Source organism: Hippopotamus amphibius, chromosome 2 (genome assembly GCF_030028045.1).
Source record: "Hippopotamus amphibius kiboko isolate mHipAmp2 chromosome 2, mHipAmp2.hap2, whole genome shotgun sequence".
NCBI lineage: Eukaryota > Metazoa > Chordata > Mammalia > Artiodactyla > Hippopotamidae > Hippopotamus > Hippopotamus amphibius.
This window is the reverse complement of record NC_080187.1, coordinates 151,711,338-151,734,340: the sequence shown is the minus strand read 5'-3', so window position 1 is coordinate 151,734,340 and position 23,003 is coordinate 151,711,338. Positions and strand designations below refer to the sequence as shown.

The following is a 23,003-nucleotide window of genomic DNA, read 5'->3' as shown; positions in this document are numbered from 1 at the left end:
GACCGTGGCGCCTATGGGACCAGCACCTGACCTTGGGCACATCACTGCCCATTTGTCCCAGTTTCCTCTGCTCTAAATAAGACCATTTACGTTCTGCTGTCCTCACAGGGCCGCTGAGAGGATGAATTAGATAATATGTATCAGTGGGCTTTGGGAGAGCATAATGGCTACATGGAGGTCGGTCGTTACCACGTGGGTCAGGGTCTGGGCCAGGCTGGCCCCACAGGCTGCATCCTTGGAGAAGACATGGGACAGCCTCATGGGGTCATGGTTGTGGGAGCTGGGAGCTGTGTTATCCTCAAGGATGCCTCAGAAGCTCTTCTTAATTTTTTAAAATGTCTTTTTCTCCCCCAGCTTTATTGAGATATAATTGACTTTACTTTTCTTACTTCATTTTGTTAGACTGTTTAATTAAAGAAGTAACATAGGGTCACTGAAACCAGTAAAATATGGAGGTATATAAAGAAAAGGTTGATCATCTCCCTCCCCCCACTTCATCCTCCTGTGGACACTTTGCGGTGAATCCTCCATTTCTTTCTTGATTTCTTAGGATTTATAGAAACATGTATAAATAGTCTCTCTTCCTTTTTTCTTCCCTCCAACCATCTCTCTCTCCTTCATTCCCTTTCTTCCTTCCTTCATTCCTTCTTTTTTTCTCAAAACGGGATCACACCGCATATGTTACTCTACGACTTGATCTTATAGGCTGAAACGATCATGGCCATCCAGCCAAGTCAATAGAGAGAGTTGTTTAAATATCTGCATTGGCCCATGAGGTGGAAGTCACATCAGTTGTTTGATTTGGGTCCTGTCTCTGCCTCTGCAAATGGTTCTCCTTGTACATTCAGTCACAACTTTTTTGACCAACCTGTGCTGAACCAACTGGCCAGCCAGCGGTGGTTCTCCATCCCGCCTCGAAGATGCGCTGCCTGCCTCCGCCGGCACGCGCGCGCGTGCGCACACACGCACCGCAGCCCCTGTAGTTCACCTACGTGCCATTTCTGCTCCCAGCAGCTGGGTCACTAGCTTTCCAAGGGACAGTTGTATCTTTCCCCAAACCAGTTTATGTCAGTAGTATGTGGACTGTAAGTGTGTATTCTAGTACTGTGCAAACCAATGAAATGAGTGCAAAAATAGAATTCTTTCTATCGCAACAAAATTGAGTTGCTCTGGCAAGATGCAGTGAACGAGGGTCCCTAAATATATTGCTGTCAGTTTAGAAGTGGGTCAGACAACGCTAAGGGGTTGGGATAAAAACTGAAAAAAATCTAAGCAGTGTCTGCACACACATTGCTACCCAAGTACCTTTCAGTTTTGGCTGTGCTGTAAAAACACAGAACTGGAAAGTTAAAGAATGTCTTACAGGTGTAGTTTATGTAGGAAAAATCACGGAGCACTCCCATTAGCAGACTGTGACTCACAGCAAAAGCCTTAACCCGCATGGAAGGAACCCACAATTTTATTCGTATTTCTGTGGACCAGCATTTTGGGGTAATTAATTATTTGGGGAGAATTCTTATAATGAATTCATGTCTATGTGAGATGCAATTGTTATTCCTATTGTCAAAATTTATCAAGCTGAATTCCTCTAATATGTTTGGAAATAGTGGCAAAAGACCATCTGATGATAAATTTCAGTTTATTGATATAGTTTAGTGGAGAAAGCATTTACCTCCAAAGTGTCTACAGTCTCATATTTTTGGTTTTATTTCCATTTTTCCGTTAAACTGTTTTCCTCCCCCACTTACTTTATTGCCAGCTGCCTGGCCTTGGGGACATGGTCAGCCATTACCTGCATCTCCATTTCACACGCGCTTGTTAACTTCATCTTTCATACCGTCATTTATGTTCTCCACTCGTCCTATGCCTTGTAAAGTGGAGCTGCTTCGGAAGCTGCAAGCAGGGTACCGTGGCTGTCACAGATCTGGTACTGTGTGGGCTTGTCCATGGAGTTTGGAGGGGTGCCAGCTGGGCAGAGAGGGATGTAGTGCCCCCACCCCGGCAGCCCCTAGATCACTCAGTTCACCTGTATCTTCCCCACTCCAGTTTTCCCCACTGAGGCTGGCCCTCCTCAGACCCACAGTGACCTTCCTTGAGGTCTGGGTTCAGCAGGAAGGTCTCTAGGTCGTAGATGCTCCAGGACCAACAGATATCTGCTTGACCTAAAAAACCAGCTACAGCAGACAATCATAAAAATGATGTATACACACCATGAACATTTTATTTTGACTTTAAATATGCAAATGAGGGACTTCACTGGTGACGCAGTGGATAAGACTCCATGCTCCCAATGCAGGGGGCCCGGGTTCAATCCTCGGTCAGGGAACCAGATCCCACATGCATGCTGCAACTAAGAGTTCACATGCCACAGCTAAGGAGCCTACGTGCCTCAACTAAGACCTGGTGCAATAAATAAATAAGCAAATGAGCATATGTCCCCTAGTCTTGGTTTGGGGCCATGATCTTCTCTTTGATTCTGGGTCTCTTTGGTGTGTCAGGTTGTATTTCTTGCATCAAATTCATGGAAATCGCACCCTCTATGATTTCCAGATTTAGTTCCTTTCAGTTGGAGTCAGACAGGTGAAGTGATCTGCATGCAGAACTCCCCTGGATATTTTATGATTCTTCTTCGCTCTCTTACAAATGCCTGGCCAGGACCTAACTTGGCAGCCATTTCTGCTGAGCTATTGAGTCTTTCCAAAGCCTTGAACTCAGTTTTCATGGAACCAGCAAGTTTTCCTGTCTGCATTCATATTTAATCGTAAATTACAGTAGTAACTAAAACTGTCCTGAACCTGTTTGAGGAGGCACCCCTACTCACCTAGGGGTGGCAGGACCAGAGAGCGGCGGGGTGCTGGGGCAGCTGTCACTCCAGGGTCTGGAGTGCAGGAGGAGAGCTCCAGCTCATAGACAAGAGGTCCATTCAGGAAACTTTTACTGTGGCAGTAATCCTGCTCTTCTTCCCAAGGACAGCACGTGCCTAAGATGGGTCCCAGAGCAGACCTATGAGATCTATGCTGGGCTTCTCTCCGGCAGGGTCTAAAAATGCAAACTCCTCTTTTGTGGATGATGAGGGTTGGGTGATGGTGCCCACATCAGGTGTGTGAACACCTCAGCCATGTACCAACCTCACTCTACTCACCAGGCACAAGTGTACATTTGTCAGCACATACACCAACCAGGGCTTACCCAGGGCAAGCACAACCACCTGGGAAAGAAGTGATGCTTCAGGGCCTGTTTACTCCCAAGCACACCCAGATGCAGGCTCAGCTCTGAGCCCAGCCATCACCCTGCAGACTTGGGGTTGTGGGGGGTGCAGGCGGGAAGTGAGCATTTCTGTGGGTCCTAAAGCATGACCGGGAGGTTGCTGGGTGAGAGGAATCGGGATCTGATGAGAGAGAACAGACCATGTTTGGTATTTGAGGTTGGTTCAAAGGACAGATGGAGGAGTTTGGGGCACCCGTGGGTTAGCGGGTAAGGAGGCTGGAAACTAGGTGGGATTCAGGGAGCAGAGGTCACATAAAAGAGTTTTAAAAGGGAGTGACCTCATTGGGTTGGATTAAACGCAGCTTTTTAAAGCAGAGCAAGAGGATGAAGACCAAAGCAGAGAGATGAGTTAGACACTCCCCGAAGGAGGAGATAAACCCGGGGGCTGCCTGGAGGTGGCAGCGAGAAGGTGTGCGTTCACCTGTGGAGTGGAACCTTATAGAGCACCTGCTGGGCCTGTGGCACCAGACAAGGCCCAGAGATAAGACACAGACGGACCCCATGGTCAGGGCCCAGCAGGGAAGAGGATTTCAACACAGCTCATACGGGGAGCTGGTTACCCAGGGATGGAAGGCAGACCAGCAAAGCGGGCCTGGAGGCTACACAGAGACAACAGCAGAAGCGCTGCCACCCTTAGAGCCAAGAGGACAGAAGGGGGACGGGCAGGAGCAGTGAGAGGAACTCCCCTCCCTGACCGCCTCTTTGCCAGGCTGCCTCTCACGCCCCCCATTGGCAGAACCTAACAGGACGCCAGCTGCAAGGGAGCCTGGGACTGTGGGGTAGAGACGTCTGCCCCTCCTGTCTCAGAGCAGAGTCCAGAGCCAGTGATCCTGGGTGCAACAGATGTTGACGTGTCAGGGGAGATGTTGAGGTGACTCGTGGGCCTCCTGCTGTGGAAGCTGAGGAGCCGGGTAAATGCTGCTGAGTCTGGGATGCTTGCATGAAGGTGGGCCAGCATCCCCTGGAAAGGCCATCTGGAGTTCAGGGCAGAAACAGAGATGGTTGTTTAACCTTTAAACAGCCTCCCTTGCGTGGCTGCAATGACTCATTTAAACCTGCTAATAGGATTGCCTGGACCTCTTCACCTCTCTCATTCCTGGTGAAATTGGACCTTACACAGAAAAGCCCTTTGGCTTTTGCATTTTTTTCTAATTTCTGATAGAGGCTAATTCAAAATCTTCCCCCACACGACCTCCAGGACCTTTGGCATTGTCCTGGCTGCTCAACTTCGTGCAGTAGCTGCAGGGCAAGCGGCCTCCAAAGTCAAGGCTGGCAGACACACCCGCCCTGCTCTTGGCCATGGAGGCACCTCTATCTCAGACAGGTGAACACACGAGCCACGGCTCACACCCGCTGGAGAGGCAAGGACCGTGCTCTGTGTGTGAAGAAGGCAGGTGTCACATGTTTAGACATGTGCAGTCTGATGTGTCACACCTTTCGACACGCCCACTGTTCTTTCCGCATTAGTCTAGAGCATGCTGACTTCATAGCATTGAACTGTATTCAGAATCGGACCTCGCTCGTACCTGTGCATCCCATCACCCCAGCCTCCCTCAACTCCAGACCACCCCATGGCTGCTTCCAGGAGGCACTTCTTACCACACAGCTTCAGTAGCGCTGCTGCCCAGCTCCAGCACCCTCGCTGGCTCCCCAGTGCCCCCAGAATGAGGAATTAACTTCTAGAGCCTTACCGAAATTTGCTATCTGTAAACACATCCTCCACCAGCTCACCTGTTCTTCTTGAGCCTGGAGCCCCTTCTGTGAGCCCACTCACGAAATCCTCCTCATCTTTCAGGTCCATTCGAATATGTCACCATCACATTCGATGGAGGGTGCTTTTGTGGACCCCTGCAGATTCCCGCAGAGCTTGGAGAGTTCACCGTTTCCTCACCGTTTCCTTGCTTGGCCATGGACAGATGACTGGGTCCTTGTCTCACCCAGCCCTTACTGTCCTCCATGCAGTGGGAGGTCCCAGAGCATAGCGTTCAGTAGCCTGGGGTCTGTCCACAGCTGCAGGCTCTCACAGAGGTGTCCCCTGGACCTGGAGCCGTGCCTCGGGCACCTCCATGTCACAGGTCATCTCTGGGGAGCAACAGCCCATGGAAGGATCAGCAGGTGTTGATCAGCGCCTCCCAAGGGGCAGAAATGGAAAACAAGGCAGGGACAGCTTCATTTTAAGTGATTTGACCTCACATTGTGCAAGCAGCATCTCGGGTTTGAGGTTGCCCCCCAGAATGTTCTGGAGCTCGTGAAGTATTCTTCTCCCTCAGGGCCATCTCAGAGCAGTGTTTCTAAAGTGTGTGAATTCCCAGAACTGCCAAATACTCATGGCTACTAGGTGTCCAAAGGGGCCCCTCAGGAACTGCTTGAGACACGTTTCCATGAATGGGCTAAACCATGTAGCGGGCCTTCTCAGAGCCTTGAACACACTCAAAATGCACGTGACAGGGCCCCAAGGAGGGAGTACCGATGTGGCTTTGCCTGAGTTCATTTCACTGTAAGGATTTGAGAGGGCGTGGCAGAGACATCCTGAGAGCCTGGTGTTTTCTCAGGAACTCGCTCCGGGAAGTACTGTCTTCAGCCCTGACAGCAGGCACCCCTCTGACCACTAGCTCTTCATTGGAGGAGACAGGTTTAGTGGCAGTGACAGAACTGAAGACTTCCCGGACTGTGCTTGGCCTCCGAAGACAGGCATCCACGTAGCAGTGTGGGAGCAGAGCGTGACGAGGCTCTGGAGCGGGGCACAATCCTCACGGAGCCGTTGTTTTAAATATGTGTTTAGCCATCGTGGTTTGACAGGTCAAAGTACCTGAGCTCCAAACACATCGTTAAAGCGTCTGTGCCATTAGCTTCATTAGACACACGCACACCAGCCTTCCCCGTCACTCAGAACCTCTCTGTTTTCCAGTTCCTTCCACAAAGGGTGCCTTCCGCCAGCCCCGCCTGCGTGGCCCCCCACGGCACCATCCTCCACCAGACCCTGGACTTCGATGAGTTTGTGCCCCCGCTGCCCCCTCCGCCCTACTACCCCCCAGAGTACACCTGCACGCCCACTGCCGAGGCCCACAGGTGGGTCTTCCCTGGCACGCCTCCCCGAGCGATCCTGGGGCCCGGGGATGGGAGGCCGTCGTGGGGAGGTGGGAGATGTTCCTTGTTGGGGAAGGTGAGCAGGGTTGGAGGTGGATGAAGCCCTGCTGGATCAGACGACAGAGCCCGGGTGAGGGAGGTGGTGGAGGTCGGGGACTCAGAGCCCCCGTGTGCTTCCGATGGCCTCACTGCAGGGCGTCGGAGGAGAAACCCAGCCAGGCAGGAGCGGCCCTGTTCTGCTCTCACAAAATACAACATTGCTGTCAGGTTATGGTCATGGAACAGAACACGTCACATCTAATTAAAGATTGAATCAGGTGTGTGACGGTTTTCATTGTCATGGAAGAGGCCATAGAGTTAATTGAAAGTGTCAATATCTTTCCAGCAAAAAACAAAAGTTAGAACTGCCTGGTGAATGAGGCTTTTATTTCACCAACACAGGATTGCCTGTGGGGAATTGTTCGGATTGCTTGGAGGGAAGCGGGAAGGGTCCGGGCTCCTTCTCCAGGGAGTGACATTGCACGGTTCTGCCTTTGCAGGGGCCTCCACCTGGACTTTGCTTCCTCCCCCTTCGGCACTTTGTACGGTGTGGCCATCAACAGCCCTGGCCTGCTCTACCCCGCCGAGCTCCCGCCACCCTACGAGGCCGTGGTGGGCCCGACCCCCGCCAGCCAGGTGAGGGCCTGCCCCACCCCCACCCCCACCCCCCCGACAGGCCGGTTCCCTGTTCCCGGTCCTGCTGCTTGTGTTGGTATCTCTCTCAGCACACCTGTGGGACTCTGGTCATCTTAGCCCTGGCGGGGAGGAGGCAGCAGACACAGAGAAGAGATCCTGCAGAGATGGCAACCAGGCCTGGGATTCCAACCCCCACGTCTGTGCTGACTTTCCTTGTCTCCCCTCACATGCAGCTGGAGACACAGCACTCAAAGAGCTGGTACAGGCTCTGACCTGTGGGCAGAGGCCCCCAGGTTGGGGCTCAGGCCATGGTCTGAGTATGCAGGCTCTGGCCTGTTTCAGCTACAGGCCACTGTCAAAGTCAGGCGGACACCTGAGAAAGCTGGTCTGGATCCCTGGTTCTGCCCGAGGCCTGGCAGCTACAGCCAGGGAAGTGCCTGACCACAGCAGCCGTGCACTTGGGACGTGCGCCCTGTTTCCTCATCTGTGAAATAGGGTCGTAATAGTACCAAGCCCATCGGCTGGAACAGGATGTTTGTGACGGACAGGACTGGGCGCACAGCAGAGTCTGACTCAGCAAAAGCCACCTGCCCCTTTTTGGTATTCATATCGTCGTCCTCGTCCCTGCTGAATATCGGGGCACACCAGCCAGGGCAGAGAGACGTGAGCACTCGGAAAGGCCAGATGGCGCCCAAGGACAGGATGGAGTGGTGGGGCCGTGCGGGTGTCCTCCAGGGCACCACAGGGGTTGGGGCGTTGGCCGGGGGGTGCAGCCATCAAGGGAGCAGGGGCACCGGGGACTGGGCTGCCGCTGCTCCTGGGCCCCGAGCACCAGGCAGAGCAGACACAGACGGGACCCGGAGCCCCAGGGGCATGGCTGTGAGGTCTCCGCGCCACGGAGCTGCCCAGGCACGTGTCCCCCCTGGAGCTACCGGCCCAGAGGTGGTACCGGCCGTGACCTCGTGCTGTCCCCCCGGGGCCCGTGGTGAGCAGGCCGGGCGGCAGGGCCCAAAGGGTCCCGCCACCCCTGAGGAACGGCCCTGTGGGCCCCGAGGAGCGTCTGCGCTGGGCTCCGCCTCCAGGGAATGCGATCAGAGACGGTCCTGTCCACAGGGGGATGGAGTCCTGCAGGCCGCTGGCTGTGTGACGGGAAGGGAAGAGGCTCGGCCAGGAAGGACGTCTCCTGGGGGTCCTGGGGCGTGGCTGCTCCGTGCCCCACCCCCGCCAGCCGCCCAGCCTGGCACCCCGGGGCCTCCCTCCGGGCCTGCTTCCGCCGAGCAGTCCCAAGGCTCACTGGCCCAGCGGCAGAGGGGCGCGGCCGGGACCGCTGGCCGTTTTTCTGTCTGTGGGGGAAACAGCTGCGTGGGGACGGCTGGTCCGTGAGGAGGCAGCGTGCGGTGTGACCGTGACTCTCATCTCTAGACGTATAATAACTGAATTCTCTGGAATTGTTCCCTTTAAAGTGGAGCCGAGAATTCTGCCTTTCTGAAGGGGCTTGTTTTTCTCATCGTGATAAAGGCAGTTCAAATCAATATGGTCAAGGGAACCTGCTTCCTGTGAGAACAGTCAGAGCCCCGAGGGGAGCCTGGGGCGCTGCGGGCACAGGGAGGGGCGCAGTCCACAGGCAGGCCGTTGAGGGAGGAGAGGCCGGGTGCTGCTAGGGAGGGGGCGGCTCCTGCAGGGGCTCAGAGTGGGGGGCGGGCGTGGCGTGGGGGGCGACCCTCGCGCTGGGCCTCACCGGGCGCCAGGGTCATCAGCACATCTGAGCAAGTGTGCGCAGCTGATGGGAGCCGAAGTCAGGGCCTTCGAGAGGGCGGGGTTCGCTGCAGAGATGGGCACTGAAGCCCTGGAAGCTGGGAGGGGTGGGGGCCGAGGAGAGGGCACAGGGTGGGGGTCCCAGAAAGACTGGACTCAGAGACCACTGGTCAGGGAGGAAGGCGTGGGCTGTGTGCTGCCCGGAGCCTGTGAAGGGCTGAGCCCCGTCCAGCTGGCTCACCGTCGAGGGGCTGCTGGTGACCTTGGCGGGGGTGAGGGCGGGGGGTGGGGGCCCAAGAGCGGATGGCATCGGGGAGCAGAAGGATGGGACGTGAGGAGGGGGAGCAGAGGTGTGGACCACAGTTTCTAGCCTCCAGTGGTTGGCCCCACTCCCCGGAGGACTTGTCAATGAAATGCAGATGGCTGAGTGCACCCCCGGATTCTGGAGTCCAGGGTCAGGGGGCTGCTGAGAACCTGCGCGGCTACCAAAGCCCCCTCTGCGGCTGCTCCGGGGAACTGGAGTAAATCGCTCAGACAAAATGCTTGAAGAAGAGGCCAGACAGGATAGGAGGTAGTTAGGGGGGTGGAACCAGGGTATGAGGGCTTACCAAGGGGATGGGCCAGGGCCTGGAGGGTGGGGTGGCTCCCCCAGGGCCAGGGGAGGGAGGTCCCTGGAAGGGGCGGGGGAGCTGACCCAGGTGCAGACAGGCAGCTCGGCCTGTCACCGGAAGGGGCACCGGGCAGGGCAGCTAGGGCACTGGAAACCTCAGGAAGCCCACAGCGCTGTGTGACTCTCCTCGGCCACCTTGGGGGTGGGGGTGCCCTGTCGCCTCCCCCTCCGCATGGAGACCCTGCCTGCAGCCCTCACAGCTGCAGGCTCCTCTCCATGATGCCTCCATGTCCAGAAGAGAGGACCCAGGTGTGATTCACAGGTCTGTGTGCACCACCCCCTGCAGAGCAGCGGGGCTGGAGCCAGTGAGAACCTCCACGATGCTTCCGGCCGCCAGGCCTCCAAGGAGCCGGAGTGCTGGGAAGCGGCCTCTGGTTCAGGTGTCACATCTGATGCTCCCCCCAGTCCCCAACACACACACCCGTGTACCTAAGAGGATATTGAGTGTTTATCACTATTTTACTCTTTTTTCTGAAAAACAGATACTGTATCAGAGGATGATAATATTGGTTCTAAGATCCACGTGACATCATTTTCCAAAAGTACGGGGGATTCTCTAAATGGAGATTTCTTTCACAGGATTTCTGGGAGGAACTTAAAAAGGGCAAAGGCCTGTCTCACATGCGCTTGGCTCAGAAACCGCCAGCTTGCAAGCCCCTGAGCGAACGTTATCCCTGGGAGGATGTGGCCCCCTCCCTTCCCTGGGCCACCGCCTGGGCTGGCACCATTGTGTGAAGGGGCCGCTGCAGCTCGCCGGCTAATTCTCTGACCCCACGGCCTGGCAGCATTTTTCAATTCCACAGACACGCCTGGGGTGGGAGGGGGGAAGTTCTGGGAGTCCAGGAACCCATCCCGCCCACGGAGGGGAGGCTGGGCCTGCCAGCTGCCCCCTCCCCCGGGCAGCCCTCCCCCAACTGGACAGCCAGGAGCAGCGCCCTTACAGCAGGACCCCTTCTCCCTGAGTGAGAAGGAGGTTAGTTACCCTCTTGCTAGGACAAACGCATGTGAATTGCCTATTGGCACTCCTTCAGATAAAGAGAGGAAGACGCCTGCCCCCTAGGAAAGCCAGCAGATGCTGTGCAGGTCTGTGCTCAGCAGAGGCCACTCATCCAGACAGATTTTTCACTTGGGAAGAAAAGCCCCCCTGGAGCCAGCACGTTTGTTTTGACCCACGTGTTTCGGCCGCATTCTGGTTCCGTTCTGACTTGGGTTGCGATGCGTTCTTGGGTTGCGTCGCGTTCTTGGGTTGCGTCCTGTGCCTGAGATTGTGGCTTTGGGGCAGGATTGGATGGAAGGAGTTACTTTCTATAGCAGGAAAGTGGCTGAGAATTTGACCTGTTGATGTCCCTGTGTGGATGACAGCGTGTGTTCTGGGGGCCCCGTGAGACTGTGCAATAGTCCACGGGCTAGAGGACCAACAGGATCCCCTTCCTCGTGCTCACAGGACAGGGATGAATGGGATTCTCTGGGGTCTCAGAGGAGGCACCAGCTGGGTCAGCTTGGGTGGGATGGGGCGTGTGAACCAGGGAGGCTGGTGGGAGCTTGAGGGGCAGGAAGAAGGGTTCACAGAATTCATCTGGGTGCAGATTCCATGACCTTGGATGTCACACTATAGAACTGCCTTTGAATAGTTGGCATTTGGGGTCACTGTGACCCAACAGTGCTTTAGGAATTTCGGTGGCAATGTGGCAGGTGGGACCAGAAGTGGTAAGAAAGGCAATGGACGTGACAGAGGTGTGTCCAACCCCAAGTCCTCGAAGTTGTTATTTATATTTTTGAACGAAATGACCTTTACATTTGAAAATCTGTAAGCGACGTAGCTTCAAAGATTGCCTTGGGACATGAGCCCAAAACCTTAATGCACCTTTTCCAAGATTGCTGATAACTGCCCCCAAGAACAGCTCTTTGTAAACCTGGGACTAACCGGCCGAGCTCACCCAGGAGTGGGAAACTCATTACAGAAATAAGGCAGGATTTCCATACAGGACGTCTTAGCCCCCAAGTTCCTAGGAGAAGGGGACGTGAGCGGAACTTGGCTTATTTGCCTAAATGCCAATTGCCTAAATTATGGTACGTGGTCAAAATAGTGAATCTGGGAATAAATAAAGGCAGGCGTTGGAGCGTCCACATTACATTACACACGCGGCTTCTCCTTTCACAGTCCTGCGGGAGCTGTGCTATGAGCCTTAATCGCTAAACTCAGATTTCAACTCCAGTTCTGCACCGCAGATATCTCTCTTTCACTGCCTTTGTGTTTCACTGCCAATGCCGTGCAACGTGAGCAGCCTGTGCTGCAGCAAGGTGGCCTCAGACATGAGGGGAGGCCACATTCGAATTCAACCCTTGACACCCGGCTCACCAGAGGTGATGAATGCCCCGCTCCCAGGGGCTGTCTCCTCTCAAACCAAATTTGACCGGGAGCCAGAGGGAAGCCGGCGACGCTTCTGCAAAATACCACACGAATCCAATTTCTCCTGACCTTGTCTCCCTGTGTATTTTATTTCTCTTGTTTTATTTATACTTCTTTATGACCAGAAGCTTTTTTTTTCAGGCCTGAAGTTGCCACCCACCCCTACAAAAAAGAAAGAAAAGAGTCAAATAGAAGGTTAGATACAGGAAGAGAGGTAGGAAAGGAAGTCAACCTCCAGGGCATTGTTCCTTTTTTGTGATGTGGCAGGAGATTCTTGACAGAGGTTTCCCACACAGGTTACTGGCGTGGAGTGGTGTCCACTCTCCCCGCCTGATCCCCTCTCCAGCAGAGAGGGAGTGCTGAGCACGCGACGGTACAGTACACATGCAGGATCAAAGGGACCATTTGGGCAGCACTCTGTCCGACCCCCCCCCCTCCCCGCCCCACTTGGGGGCAGCAGGGGTGTGGGGGGAGCCAGCAGCCCAGCACCTGCTGCAGTGCCAGCCCACTTGACAGAGGAGAGATGGGCGCCCACCATCAGCCACCCGGTTGAAGGGGAGGGAGCCCAGGAGGTGGAAATGTAATTACTGAGCTGGAACCAGACAAGGACGCCTCCCCTTCCCGCCAACCCCCACGCATTACTGGCAGGCAGTTTTGAAACACCACGAGGGTCCAGAAACCGTTTTCTGAGATGGCACCAGGCGTGTGCGTACAGGGCTCGTCGCCTTCAGGCACCCAGTCTCGGAGGGGCCTCTGCGCCCTAAAGCAGCGATGAGACATGTGCGCTCACCCGGGGTGGATCCCAGCTGGCAGGGGATGGCTGGACAGTTGGGCAGGAAGCAGACGTGCCCCATCCCTGCCCAGCAGAGGAAGCTGGTCTTTCGCCTCACATTGCCGAGGCCTCTCTGGGCAGAATGATCATTCAGGAAGAAAGCTGCCAACGCGTGATGACCATCCGACCTGATTCAAGCTTCCCGGCATCTGACCGCGGGCTCGGGGCTCCGCATTCAACCCGGCACAGGCCCTGTGTGCTCCTGGGCCCCTGGCTGAGCCCCGGCGGGGAGGGATCTCCCAAGGCCGCCCCACGTGCGGAAGGCAGAAGGGAGGGCAGGGCACATGCAGCTCTGGGGCGTTCAGAGCTCATTCAGTGCCCACCTGTGTCCAGACGGCCGGCCCAAAACATCGCGGTCCCGTGAGCGTTGGTGTCGTGGCCTTTCTCCTCCTAGTGTGGGGGCAGGGAAGAGAGGAGGGGGCGGGACTTGAGGGCAGGGGCTATCCTGCCTCCTCTGGTGACACAGGGACTCTGTGTGGCCTCCATCAGCCCTAAATGGTGCCCGTAAGTGGAAGGCAAGTGGGCTCAGGGTGGGCTCTCAGGGAGCACGCGGTTCTGACTGCGGAAGGTCTGAGGAAGGGGCTTTGGCCTTGGCCGTGGCGTCTTCACCCTCCCGTCCCCGCCCCACACTTATTTAGGGGTAAAGATCGCAGCCGTGAGCACGTGTCTCCAGAAGACAGGCGCTCCGGTCAGGCCGCCTTTCTGGAGGCTGCTGTGAAGTGCCCCCTGAGACGGCAGACCACCCACCCCACGTGCCGCCTCCTGTTTCTTGCTGCAGCTTCCAAATGCAGACCCGCAGGTGACTGAGCCCGGCTCCGGGGACCCAGACGCTGCCTCGGGCTTCAGCTCACAAGGTAATGTACCCTTTCCAGTCTTTGAAACACCAGATTGGTGGTTTTCCAGGCTGTGTCTCCTCCCTTTTCCTTCTCTTCTCCTCCTGCTCCTCCCTCCTCTGTCTCCTCCCCTTTAAGGGGGCGCATTTCCTGCAGCCTCTCCTGCCAAGCACATGGAAGGGTCCACACGTCCTCCTTCCCTGCCCCCGGTGGTCAGAACTGGGAGGCCTCATGCTTTCCCTGGGGGGCTTTGTCCCCTCCCCCAGCAGCCTCTCTTTCTCACTTGAGGGGTATGGATTTGAAGAAGAAGGTGCCTCCGTCTGGGATGCACCCTTCCCAGAGCAAAACTGTACATCCCCTTGGCACCCCCTCAGGAGGAGGCTGGGCTGGGCTGGGGTTGGTGGGATCTAGGGCTGGGGGCTCCCTGCGCACTGGCTGCGGAGGGGGAGGCTGGAGCCCAAGGGCTGGAGGCTGTGTCCTGGAAGGCGTGACAGGAAGCGCGTGAGACGTCAGATCCCAAAAATGGAGTGGGAACCACAGGACAAAACTCGGGTTAGGGAAGGTGGTCCAGGGTGACGGGCACACGGACGACCTTAGCAGCAGGGGCAGCAGGTGGGCAGGTTGGGGGGCATCTCCTGGGAGCTTCCTTCTTGAGGTCTGCAGACAGGTTCATGTGGGTGCGTTTATTCAGGGACCAAAGTCAGCCACTTTGCGAGATGACTAAGCGTCCCAGAAAGTGGGTGCTGCCACCCCCATTTTAGGTAACGTCTAAGAGAAGCAAGGAGAGGCCATCTTCCTGAGGCCGCCTCTGAGCTACAGGAGCCCCGGGTCACTACAGTCGGAGGTGGAAGTGCCCTTGCCCTTCCCTTCGTGACTCCAAGGAGCCACCCAGAGCTTGTCTAAGAGGTGGCGTCCAGTGACCTTTCCAGAGGCTACTCCAGGGTGCAGTGCCTTCTAAAGCTTGGGCCGGGGCGGGGGGGCCCCATACCAGCCACACGCTTCCCGCAAACCACCAGGTCTCCAGGAAAGCGTGGTCGGAAAGGCCTGGCAGCACAGCAGCTGCAGGGCCCGTTTATCTGTGGTCTTGGGGTGGGTGGAGATGGACAGGGGTGTCTGGGGCCCCCCCGGCAGGTGTTCAGCAGGGCTGAACTCACTGCCTCACAGCCCCAGGCAGTTAGCTGGGCTCCACCCAGAGACTCAGAAGGGCTGGCCCTGAGGGTGGGCAGGAACACATGAGAAGCTCTGGCAGGGGCTTGCAGGACAGCAGGCCAAGCAGGTAGTAACAGGGAATGTCTGTGTGAGATGAGGTTGAGGTCAAGGTCATTTTTTTGACTGTACACGTTCGATTGTTCCAGGCTGCTTGTTGCTTTTGCCCTTTGTCAAAAATCAGTGGAACATAGTTGCGAGGGTCTGCTGGGTCCTCTGTTCTGTTCTGTCCCATCGATCTGTGTGTCAGCCCCTCTGCCGGTCCCACCCCGTCTTCATGACTGTCGCTCTGTAATAAGCCTTAATAGCGGGCAAGGGATGCCTCCCACCTCACTTTTCTTTGTCAAGATCGCAGCTACTCCAGGGCCTGTGCCTCTCCATATCCAGCTTCAAATCAGCTCACCTGTATCTACAGAATACCTTGCTGGGATCTTTTATTTTTATTTATTTTTAAGATCGATCATTTTAAAATTTTATTTTATTGTTTAATCTTTTTTTTTTTTTTTTTGGCCGCGCGGCATGTAGGGTCTTAGTTCCCCGACTAGGGATCGAATCCATGGCCCCTTGCCTTGGAAGCGCAAAGTCTTAATCACTGGACCGCCAGGGAAATCCCACTTGCTGGGGTCGTGACAGGAATTAAACCTGTACAGCTCTTTGGATAGAATTGCCATCTTTCGTTTTTTAATTGAAGTATAGTTGGTTTACAATGTTGTGTTAATTTCTGCTGTACAGCAAAGTGACTCAGTTATACACATATATGTTCTTTTTCATATTCTTCTCCATTATGGTTTATCACAGGATACTGAATGTAGTTCCTTGTGCTATACAGTAGGACCTTGTTGTTTATCCGTCCTATAGATAGTAGTTTGCATCTGCTAATCTCAGACTCCTACTCCATCCCTCTCCTTCCCCCCGCTTCCCCCTTGGCAACCGCAAGTCTGTTCTCCGTGTCTGTGAATCTGTTCCTGTTTTGTGGATGAGTTCATTTGTGCCATATTTTAGGGAATGGCCATCTTTCTAAAGCTGGGTCTTCCGAGGCATGAACACAGTCTGTCTCCATGGATTTCGATCTTTGGTGTCACGGAGTTATTTTCAGCATACAGATCCTGGGCAACTTTTGTTAGCGTGTGTGTTTCGTGTCATGTTTCATTTTCTTTGGAGCATCTGCCGATGGCACTGGGTTTGCACCTTCGGTTTCTGTGTGTTCATCGTTGGTACGTGTGACTGACTCTGAGGCAAAGGAGATTCACTCATGCGTTCACCTCGAGTCCTGCAGCCTTGCTGAATGCACTGATTTGCTCTGAGATTTTTTTTTTTTTTTTTGGAGATTCTGGTGGTGTTTTTTTACCTATTAAAATAACAAAACAGTGATGAGGGCGTGGATGCCCTGACTGGCGGCTTGTAAGTCAGCGCACTGCTTTGGCAAAGCATTTGGGATAAAGAGCCATGAAAATATTTATGCCATTAGATGCGATCACATGTCTAGAATCACCCCAGGGGAGTGTTGCAGAAAAAAGAAAATTAAGCATGAAGATAAGTTGTGGCGTTTTTCATAACAGTCAAAACTTAGGGGGACAATAAGTCCATTAATAAAAGTTCAGGAAAATGTGTCATATAGGCTGAATGTATCATTGCACATCATTAGGAAAAATATTTGTGATCTGATAGGTGAAAACTTGGAGGTCCACCAGGATTATGACTTCTGTAAAGATGTAGGCACACAACACAACCTCAGAGGGGGAGGGTGTGCAGAAATGAGAATTACCAGCCTTGGGCCATGAGCTTTTCCTGTAGTGTTGCCCTAATTTTACAAGGTTTCTATTAATCACCTATATTCAGAGCTAAGTCACATTTGTTTCTCCATGACTGCATTTCCTTGAGGGACTCAACCACTGGATTTTCACTGACATCAGAAAACTTGGGATCAAGGGTCTGGGCATATGTCCAATCTCATCAAATTATATACGTTAAATAGGTACAGGTGCTTTGTATATCAATTACACCTCAGCAAAGCTGTAAAAGAGAGTGGGATTGGGATCCAAAAGAATCCACAGGAATGAATATTATTCAGAAGACTTCTAATATACTTGCTGGGTAATTTTGAAAAGATTTTGCTAGTGTTAATGATGACAATGTCTGGGTTTGGAGTTTTCTAATGCGACGGGAAAGTGTTTTTTTCTTTTCTACATTTATACATTCAGTTTTGAGCACTTGCCCAGTTATTTCCTTGGGATAAATTCCAGCGAGGAAAATCGCTGAGTCCAGGGAAACGTGTATTTTAGATTTGGATATATTGACCACACTATGTCCTGAAAGGGTTTTATTACGAGTTTATAGTCCCACCAAGAGTGCTTGTGATGCCCCAAGACATTGTCACTCCTGGGGGCCTTTAGCACCCTTGTAGGTGAACTTGACACACACACAGGATTGAGTTTCTGTACCTTTTTGTATGTTTATGTGAAACCTGTAGGTCTGTTTTGGGTGCAGTGGGTTTTTGTTTGTTTCTTTTTGATTTATAAGAAAAAAATTTGTTAAATGGAGATGTGAAAAATGTGTAAGAGTGACACTTTTCCTATTTATGGCAGGTTTACTTCCCCAGTGTGGGCTTTGCTTCTCAAAGCCTGTTAATGTGGACTGTGCTGTACACAAGGTTACCATTTTTTGTTGTTGTCAAATTTATCAAGCTTTTTCTTTATGGTTTCTATCATGTTTACGAAGTCTTTCTCCACCCCAAGGCTGTAGGTTTATTCTCACATATTTTCTTCTATTCTTATGATATCTTAAAGAAGAAAAGGATTAATCATCTTGAAGAATTTTGTTTTTTTTTGGATGTGACATATGAGGTCCAGCTCATCTTTGTTTTTCCAAGTGGACTGATGGGCCTGATGGTCTCAAAGCATCTTTCGGGAGGGCGGCAGCCGACGTTGGGGAGGGAGGGGCTGCCACCTATTCCCCACTCTCTCTCAGTCACTTTTCCCCAGCTGTGGACTGGGGGTGACCGGGTGGGCCCTGGGCACGGGGCATGTGCACAGATGTGGGGCACTCGGGGCCCCTGGGAGCAGAGGGGCTCCCCCAGGACCCACAGGAAGGGAGGAAGGAACAGACTCCAAAACCTGCCCCCTCTCCCCTCAGGAGTTAAGGCTGCTGTGTTTCTCATCACGTGTCCCCCAGGCGGGCCACTTGCCTTGAACCTTATTTTCAGCCGGGCAGGGAGCGGGGTGAGGGCAGTGCGGAGCCTCAGGGAGGGGGTCCGGGGTGGTCTGGTGATGGGAGAGAAGAGGGTAGAGGGCAGCGCTCCTCAAGCCCTGATGTGCATACAGGCCCACTGGGGACCCTGTTTAGACGGATTCTGGTCCAGCCCCCCAGGGCCCACCTGTGGACAAGTAAGGGGTAGAGCCTGGCCTGAGCAGCGTCACGAGGCCTGAGCTGCAGTTCTCACACTCAGGGCATCAGAATCCCCTGGGGGCTTCTTCAAACCCTCATGGCCGGGGCCACCCCCCACCCCCACCCCGAGCCGGGCAGGGCTGGGCTGAGGATGTGCATTTTGGCACAGTCCCAGGGGAGCCTGTTCTCAAAGGGCTGAGCTTCCTGTCGAGGGGCTGCACTCCGAGCCTGGGTTGCACCCCCTGTGTGGGGCGGGCAGGTTCTCAGGCCCACCGGGACCTGGCTGGGGTGCCCTGGGGTCCCTCAGAGCCCCCACCGCTCTCTGCACTGGCCCTGCCTCTCGAGCATGTGACCCCCACCTTCCTGTACTTCACATCCCCCAGGGGATGCCCTGGATGGGAGACGCGGCTGGTTTCTGACTTGGAGTGTCTCGTGGAGACCCGTACCCCTCCTGGAATGATTCTTGGGGGATCGTCTGGTCCCCCTATCCTTTCTACACAGAGCACTGTCAGCCTGGGCAGGGTTTCCATGCCCTCGAGATCACAGGATTTGTCCAGGTTTGAAGTTTGGAGGGTGGGCTGCCCACGTCCCCTGGGAGGACTCTGGGTGGCCGACGGGTGCATGGGTGGTGCTGTCCCTCATGGGGGCAGCTCAGTGTTCGCCAGCCCCAGCACTAATATTGTGTCACTTGCCTTGCAGCTCCAGCCGACGACTTCAGCCTCCTGGCTTCCGAGGGCACCACCGCACCAGGCCTGAGCCCCCCGTCCCCCAGCGGCCCCACGAGCACCCTGCGGCCTGCCCTACTCCCCCACCGCACGCCCCCTGAGGGCCCCCGCCAGGGCACACGGGCACGGCCAGGTCCCAGGCGCGTGGCCCGCTCCGCCAGCGACCCCACCTCATGCACATCCAGGGCAGCAGGTACAGCTGGCCCAGCCCCCGTGTCCCCAGGGCATGCCCGGCTCTGCCTGGACACTGCAGGCCTGCGTGCCCCCTAGGAGTGGAGTCCGGTCCTGGGTCCTGCCTCGGGCCACTCAGGGAATGTGGTCATAATGTCCAAGGCCTGTGGGGGTGGCGGACAGTCTGTGCCCCCACCAGGCCTGCTGCTCTGGACAGGAGTGGGGGGAAGGGAAGGAAAGGTTTGGGGTGATGACAGCCTTCCAGGCGGGTCCACCAGCCCCGACATTAGCCTGCAGGTTGCACACCAGCTCTGGGGCCCGAGGAGGGCCGAGCGTCAGGCAGGGCCCACGGTCTGTATCTGGCTGTCAGCCTGGGTGGCTCTCCCCCCAGGACGAGCCTGGGTGACACACCTGGGGGAAGTGTCCGTGTCTGCTGAGTGGTCTGGTGGAACGTGAGGCCGTGTAAGGCGTGGCTGCGTCTCGGTGACAGCTCTGCGGGGGTGGGTGCCTGTGGCCGATGCCTCCCGGGGCAGACACGGGTGTGTACTCGACAGCACTTCACGGGCGCCCTGGGCCGTACTCCGTGTGTGGCCTGGCGCTGCCTCAGCCTCACCCACGTGACGTTAGTGTGGCTAGTGTCCTCCCTCGGCCGGGGGACCCGGCACCAGAGTCCTGCGCCCAGCAGCCCAGGAATCTGCACTTCAACCAGCCCCCCCGGGGGTCTCATACATTCTGAACTTGGAGGACCCCCATCTCCTCCTGGGTCTGTGCCAGTAAAGCTTGGGGAGCCCTTGACCGCAGTGCCATCCCCACGGGGACGTGTCCATAAAGCGCAAATGAAAGAACCCAGTCCAGTGGTGCCTGGACCAGTCAGTGGTCTTGTCCAGCTGGACCCCAAATAGACTAGATCCCGTCCCGCCCCAGGAGAACCGCATCCCTGCGAGGAGCCAGCAACCCTCACAGGCAGCTGCCCGGAGGTGCCCTGCTGGGAAATGCCAGGCTTCGCCTCTGCAGCTCCTGAGTCAGCATCCGTCTCCCTGTCCTGCACCCACCTGCCAGCTCACACCGAGACACCTCCGCAGAACCTTCTCCTGGAGCTGCCCCGCAGCTGGTGTACTCCGGGTGCAGATGTCTCTCACCCCGTTAGGGCCAGTACTCCCCAATCAGGGCCCCCGATGACTGCGTCCCCCCAGTGAAGTTCATGCTCTACAAACCCTGACACGTTAGGGGTGGACTTTCAGAGCAGCGGCGGCTGGACTGCAAGCCATCCCCCCGCATCCGCCTCACTGCCTGTCACGTCACCCCGCCTCCTCTCAGCTGCGTGACACTTACCGTAGTGCTCATCAAAAGCATGTGCCTCCCGGGGGCCCGGACCCCCAGATGCTGACGGGGGTTGGGCTGAGGGGACCTGGGTTTGTCAGTGGCGCTGGCCCGCTGCCCTTTGCCAGGGCCACGCTGAGGAAGTGACAGGCCCTGGGGACGCCACCTGTCCCGGGTGGGGGCCACCTGGGTGCCGGCTGGCTTAAGTTGAGGCGTTTTCCTCTGCTGGTCTTGCATCTGAAATCCATCTCTCCGCCGCAGGAGGGTTACTGCGGTGTTATCCGGAATTCCTTTTCCCCGGCTGGGTGTTAACTGAATTCTCTCTCTGGTTAAGGCGATGCCTCGTCACCTTCCCCGTCCTGCAGCCAAGACTTTGAAGCAGGACTGTCCCGGGCTGCGCTGGGGACTGGTGAGACGCTGCTTTTCTGAAACCCTGTGATAACAGCAGTGCGGGGTGGGGGTGGGGTGGAACAAGAGGTCCTCAAGCTGCCTTGTGTGTAAACCCAGCCCCAGGGTCGCCCAAACATGATGCCCCAGATCTCTGGGCTTTGAGAGATGGACCTGCCCTTCCACCCCTTCTCTCTTGGTGGGATGTTTAAGAGGCTACAACCGATTTAACACCACACGGCTGCTTGTGTCACTGTATTTATGAGATTCTCTTTGGAGGGGAGACGGGCCCCTGTGTGAGTCTTGTACAGTTTCTCATGCTTAATTGCCAGGCCAGCTCACTGCCACCAGAAATACCCCAGACCACCCAGAACATGCTTCCTCATGTGACTTGAAATGCAGATGGAGCAAGCCGGACCTTAATCTGGTCCTTGGCGCGTTGGTCACAGCTGACCACCGGCAGCTGCTTTCTCCAGAGGGTCATCAGAGCAGCCGTGGCCCCACTGGGAGCTGGTCCATTTCCCCACCTTGGCCTGGGACCTCGGGCTCTGCTCCCTCGTGAGAGGGGCCTGCCGTCCGCCCTTGGCTTGGGGAGGGCGCTCTCATTGCCCCTCTGCCACCCTCAGCTCTGCTCTTAAGGCAGACGTGCCTCCAAATGCTGTCCAACCCACAAGGGCAAAGGTCATTGAGCTGGGGAAGCTCCCCTCTGCGAGCTCAGGAATTCCAGCAGAGAGGCAGACAGAGTAGAGACCCCTGCCCCATTCCTGCCCTTCTCTTGCCAGTCGGCTTTGAATCTCACCCTCCATCTCCAGCCCTTCGGCTCTGGGAGGCTGTGGCCCCTCTAGGTTAATGCAGCCTGAACTCAGGGGCCAGGCCACGCCAGGAACAGAGGGACACGGGGCACAAGGGCCAGTCTGGGAACACGGAAATCCCAGCGGAAAGCTTGTCCCAAGCATCCTGTGTTTGCTTTTCAAGGAATTTATTGGACAGCTGCCTTCTGTTCTGTCGGTTGTTTTCAGATCATGTCTTTTCCCTCGATTTGTAGCCTCCCTGTCTCACTCCCTCACGGCAGCCTGTGCCTGTCGGCACCAGCTTTCACCCCCTGGCGAACCAGATGCCTGGAAAACAGACCAGCGGTTAAAGCCAGAGGCCTTACAGACAGTCTCCAAAGAGCAGCCACGCTCCCTAGTGGACAGCAAGGCCTACACGGACGCTAGGGTTTTGGTGGCTAAGTTCTTGGAACACTCGAGCTGCTCCCTTCCTGCGGAGGTGAGGCACGTGGTGGGCTCCGCCCGCTCTGCCGTCCCCTCCGAGGAGTGCCACGTAGAGGAGGCCGTCCTCAGCGCCCATGTCCTGGACCAGCTGTGAAGGCGCCTCAGGCTGGACACAGACACGGACAGGTCTGGTGCCAGAGTCCTGCCGGGGGTGCTGGGCCTGCAGGGAGGGGCTGCCACCCAGGTGGCTCAGGTGGGGGAGGCTGTTCCCTCCTCCACGGGGACCCCTTCCTACCTATCCCCGTGATATGGCGATGACTCTCATATCCATCATGAATTCTTCCGTGTTGTCAGGCAAGTGGCACCTTGAACTAGCCTGGTGACAGGAATCCAGTGACAGGACATGCATGCAGCTAAAGAAATGGAAATATCTTTAAAATCGGGGCCATCAAAGCGCAGGATTCTCCCCCAATCTACCCCCACCCCCCAATTTAGTTTAGTGTTTAAGGGGCTTGAGGAGGGCATTAGGCCGTGGGCCCATTTCTCCTTGCAGTTTGAATCAATAATCAACCCTTTCTCAGATGCTGATTTTAAGGAAAATAAGTCATTCTAGCCCAGATGGCAGGCTTGGCCCAGGCTTCTGTCCACAGGTCGATAGGGCCATCCTGTGAACAAATATACAATGAGGGATGTCCCAGCAGCCCGGCCACCCTGGGGGCAGATGGCTGTGGCAAGGGGCTTTGAGGGACCCCGGGCACCTTGTCTCCGGGGCAACCCCTCCCTGCCTCCCCCCCCGCCCCCCACCCAGGGCATCTTCCCCGCTTCCTCTCTGGCTGTCTCTCTGCTGTCTAACTGGCTCAGCACGGAGCACTTTTGTGGTTATTTGCCTGTCACAATAAGCCCCCGGGGTTCTTCCGCATCTGCCCTCGACAGACTGGCCTTGAGGGGTCTCTGATGACCCAAGAGCAGCCCCTTCCTCCGCCGGGCAGCAGCAGCCACATCTGGTTTGGAAGATGCTGGCTGTTGACCACGTCTTTCCGTAAACCCTCCCACCCTGAGATGGGTGT

At 55.6% G+C, this 23,003-nt stretch overlaps 1 protein-coding gene across 2 annotated transcripts in view; it reads left to right on the top strand.

Annotated features, from left to right (window-relative positions):
- Positions 1 to 22,090, top strand: part of ENTREP2 (endosomal transmembrane epsin interactor 2) — a 404,596-nt gene extending 382,506 nt beyond the window's left edge. For both annotated transcript variants that reach the window (XM_057725225.1, XM_057725224.1), the window contains 6 exons: positions 6,176 to 6,336; positions 6,894 to 7,029; positions 13,475 to 13,550; positions 18,819 to 19,037; positions 20,670 to 20,744; positions 21,768 to 22,090. In XM_057725225.1, the coding sequence (XP_057581208.1) occupies positions 6,176 to 6,336; positions 6,894 to 7,029; positions 13,475 to 13,550; positions 18,819 to 19,037; positions 20,670 to 20,744; positions 21,768 to 22,090 (990 nt within the window). The remainder of the gene's footprint in view (positions 1 to 6,175; positions 6,337 to 6,893; positions 7,030 to 13,474; positions 13,551 to 18,818; positions 19,038 to 20,669; positions 20,745 to 21,767) is intronic.
- The last annotated feature ends 913 nt before the right edge of the window (positions 22,091 to 23,003 follow it).